The sequence below is a fragment of the Limulus polyphemus genome, unplaced genomic scaffold (genome assembly GCF_000517525.1).
Source record: "Limulus polyphemus unplaced genomic scaffold, Limulus_polyphemus-2.1.2 Scaffold7847, whole genome shotgun sequence".
NCBI classification, from domain to species: Eukaryota; Metazoa; Arthropoda; class Merostomata; order Xiphosura; family Limulidae; genus Limulus; species Limulus polyphemus.
Genome location: NW_013673457.1, coordinates 21,954 through 24,427, shown reverse-complemented (window position 1 = coordinate 24,427; position 2,474 = coordinate 21,954). Strand labels below are relative to the sequence as shown.

Genomic DNA, 2,474 nt, shown 5'->3' with positions numbered 1-2,474 from the left:
AATACTTAACATTGGTTATCGCGATATATTTCTAAGAGTTATTTCAATCCTATATGACGTAATCTTTTGACGTAGGTAACGTCACGAGTCGTATGATCTACACTCATAACTTCTGAATATCTACGCAGAAAATAAATCCAATTTTATTATGAATTAATGATTCGCTTAAATTAAATATGGAAATAAAGAATTGGAAAACCAAGGTTTTTGCATAATGTTTTCGCATTTATATTTTCTACAATCAAAACGTTTTTGTATAATTTTTTATTGTTTAAATCGCGGAGGAGCAACTGAGATAAATGAGTAATAACCTCGTGATAGAGGTTCGTTTTGTAATTGTAAGTTTGTTATTTCTTCCGCTAGGTGACTAGTGTACGAAGATAGATACCGTGAAAGTGCGTGAGGTTAGTTGTTTTCCTTTACAGAAAACTTCAGCGACGTGAGAAACAGCAGAAGAGACCCGACTTTTAAGAAAACTACATCTGTTTTTCAGTTTCTCTATATTTTCTTTCTGCAAAGAGACTTAAATCTAATTTCAAAATGGTAAAAGGTGGAATGTCCGTAGTGAAGTACTTACTGTTTCTCTTCAACTTCTTATTCGTGGTAAGTCCATGGTTAAAATAATCACTAGTCCATTTTCTGTTCAAAACTTCATTGTATTATATACTCATAGTACAGATTTTATAGAAAACCTACAACCTACAGGTTTGCAATGTATACTCTAAAGTAGGTCTGACTCTTAAGGGAGCTGTAACGCTGGGGCGTTTGCCCTATCAGTAATTTGGCCAGTAAAGTTTTTTCTAAAGTTTCCTTTGGATATATTTTGTAATTCCACGACGTTTCCCATCAACGTCACCTGACGGTCAAGTGTTTCCATTGTTAGATTAGTGTTAAGTCAAGCGATAGTGTTGCGTTTCTATGCTCTAAAGTCAAAGCAATTATAAGATGAACTTTTCACGCATATCTAAAGTTAACTGCAAGTTTATGACAGTTTCAGTTTTGTTGTCGATGCGTCGTGGTTAGAATAACAACAAACAGTAACGGTGACAGTCGGCCGAGTCAGTGATTGGTATGTGGTTCGTAGATCTAGGGTTCGCGTCCCGTAACCGCAATAAAACAAACTGTGCTCCGCAAGTTCAGGCCGTGGGTGCGTTATAAGAGTGACGGTCAAGTCCACTATTCGAGCTGACAATAGTTAGTCGTGGGTATTGTTGACCAGCTACCTTCCCTCCAGTGTATAAGTTCAAAATTCGAGAAGGTTAGCGCAGATAGCCCTTTTGTAGCTTTACGAGAAATCCAACAAACAGGTAGCAGATATATATTTCCAATAGTATTACATGTATTATTATGGAATATATTAAGCCTAGTCTCGTTACTCTTTACATGTGCCTGTACTTGTAATACAAAACAAGCTTTATAAGGTTACCAACCTAATCAGTTTTATCAAGAGATAGATTCGTCAAGACGTTGGTACACAATTGGTTTCTTCACTGAAACTAGTTAGGTTTTCTGATAAGAAGACAGGATTGTATGTTTACAACTTAGAAGTATCAGGATTGTATGTTTACAACTTAGAAGTATCAGGATTGTATGTTTACAACTTAGAAGTATCAGGGTTGTATGTTTACAACTTAGAAGTATCAGAAAGCAAACTGATATCTTAAAATTTTAATTTCTCCTTACTAGGAATGGCTTATACACTGAAGTACGATTTACTTTAAATATACAGATAAAAGTTTGATATTTAGTTGATCTTAGCACTGACAGGTTAGTTTATTGAATGACGTGGAGAAAAACTAGAAGCTTCACTTAGAACAGAGGCGTCGGTACCTGCGGTGCTGTAGCACACCCACTTTTGCATACATGACTTATATAACAATTGTAAATTTAATTACTATATTTATTTTCTGGGGTGCATGCCCCAGATCCCCCCCCATCCCCAGATTGACCTGTCTTTGACAACAAGGAAACTGCTTTTAGCAGCACTTTATACTTTCAATTTCTCATTGTAAAACGTGCATGTCTAGCCAAGCATCCAGACTTCACAACTCTTTCTTACACCACTGACTTCACAACTCTTTCATACACCACTGACTTCACAACTCTTTCTTACACCACTGACTTCACAACTCTTTCTTACATCACTGACTTCACAACTCTTTCTTATACCACTGACTTCCCAACTCTTTCTTACACCACTGACTTCCCAACTCTTTCTTACACCACTGACTTAGAAAATGGTGTTATTAAAACAAAGAATAGTATATAGAGTTTATGGGAAACGAAAAAAAACTAGCTTAAGACTAAAATTACTTTACTGTACACTAATCAACAGATACGAACTGAATCGATGCTGACTGATATTACCATATGTGACATTTATTTTGTTTACTGTACACTAATCAACAGATACGAACTGAATCGATGCTGACTGATATTACCATATGTGGTATTTATTACTTTTACTGTACACT

The 2,474-nt window shown here is 35.7% G+C and overlaps 1 protein-coding gene across 1 annotated transcript in view; it reads left to right on the top strand.

Moving 5' to 3' along the window:
* The first annotated feature begins 390 nt into the window (after positions 1-390).
* LOC106474912 (CD63 antigen-like) overlaps positions 391-2,474 on the top strand; it is a 23,812-nt gene continuing 21,728 nt past the window's right edge. Inside the window, exon 1 of the mRNA XM_013935611.2 lies at positions 391-603. Coding sequence (XP_013791065.2) covers positions 541-603 — 63 coding nt within the window. The 5' untranslated portion in view covers positions 391-540. The remainder of the gene's footprint in view (positions 604-2,474) is intronic.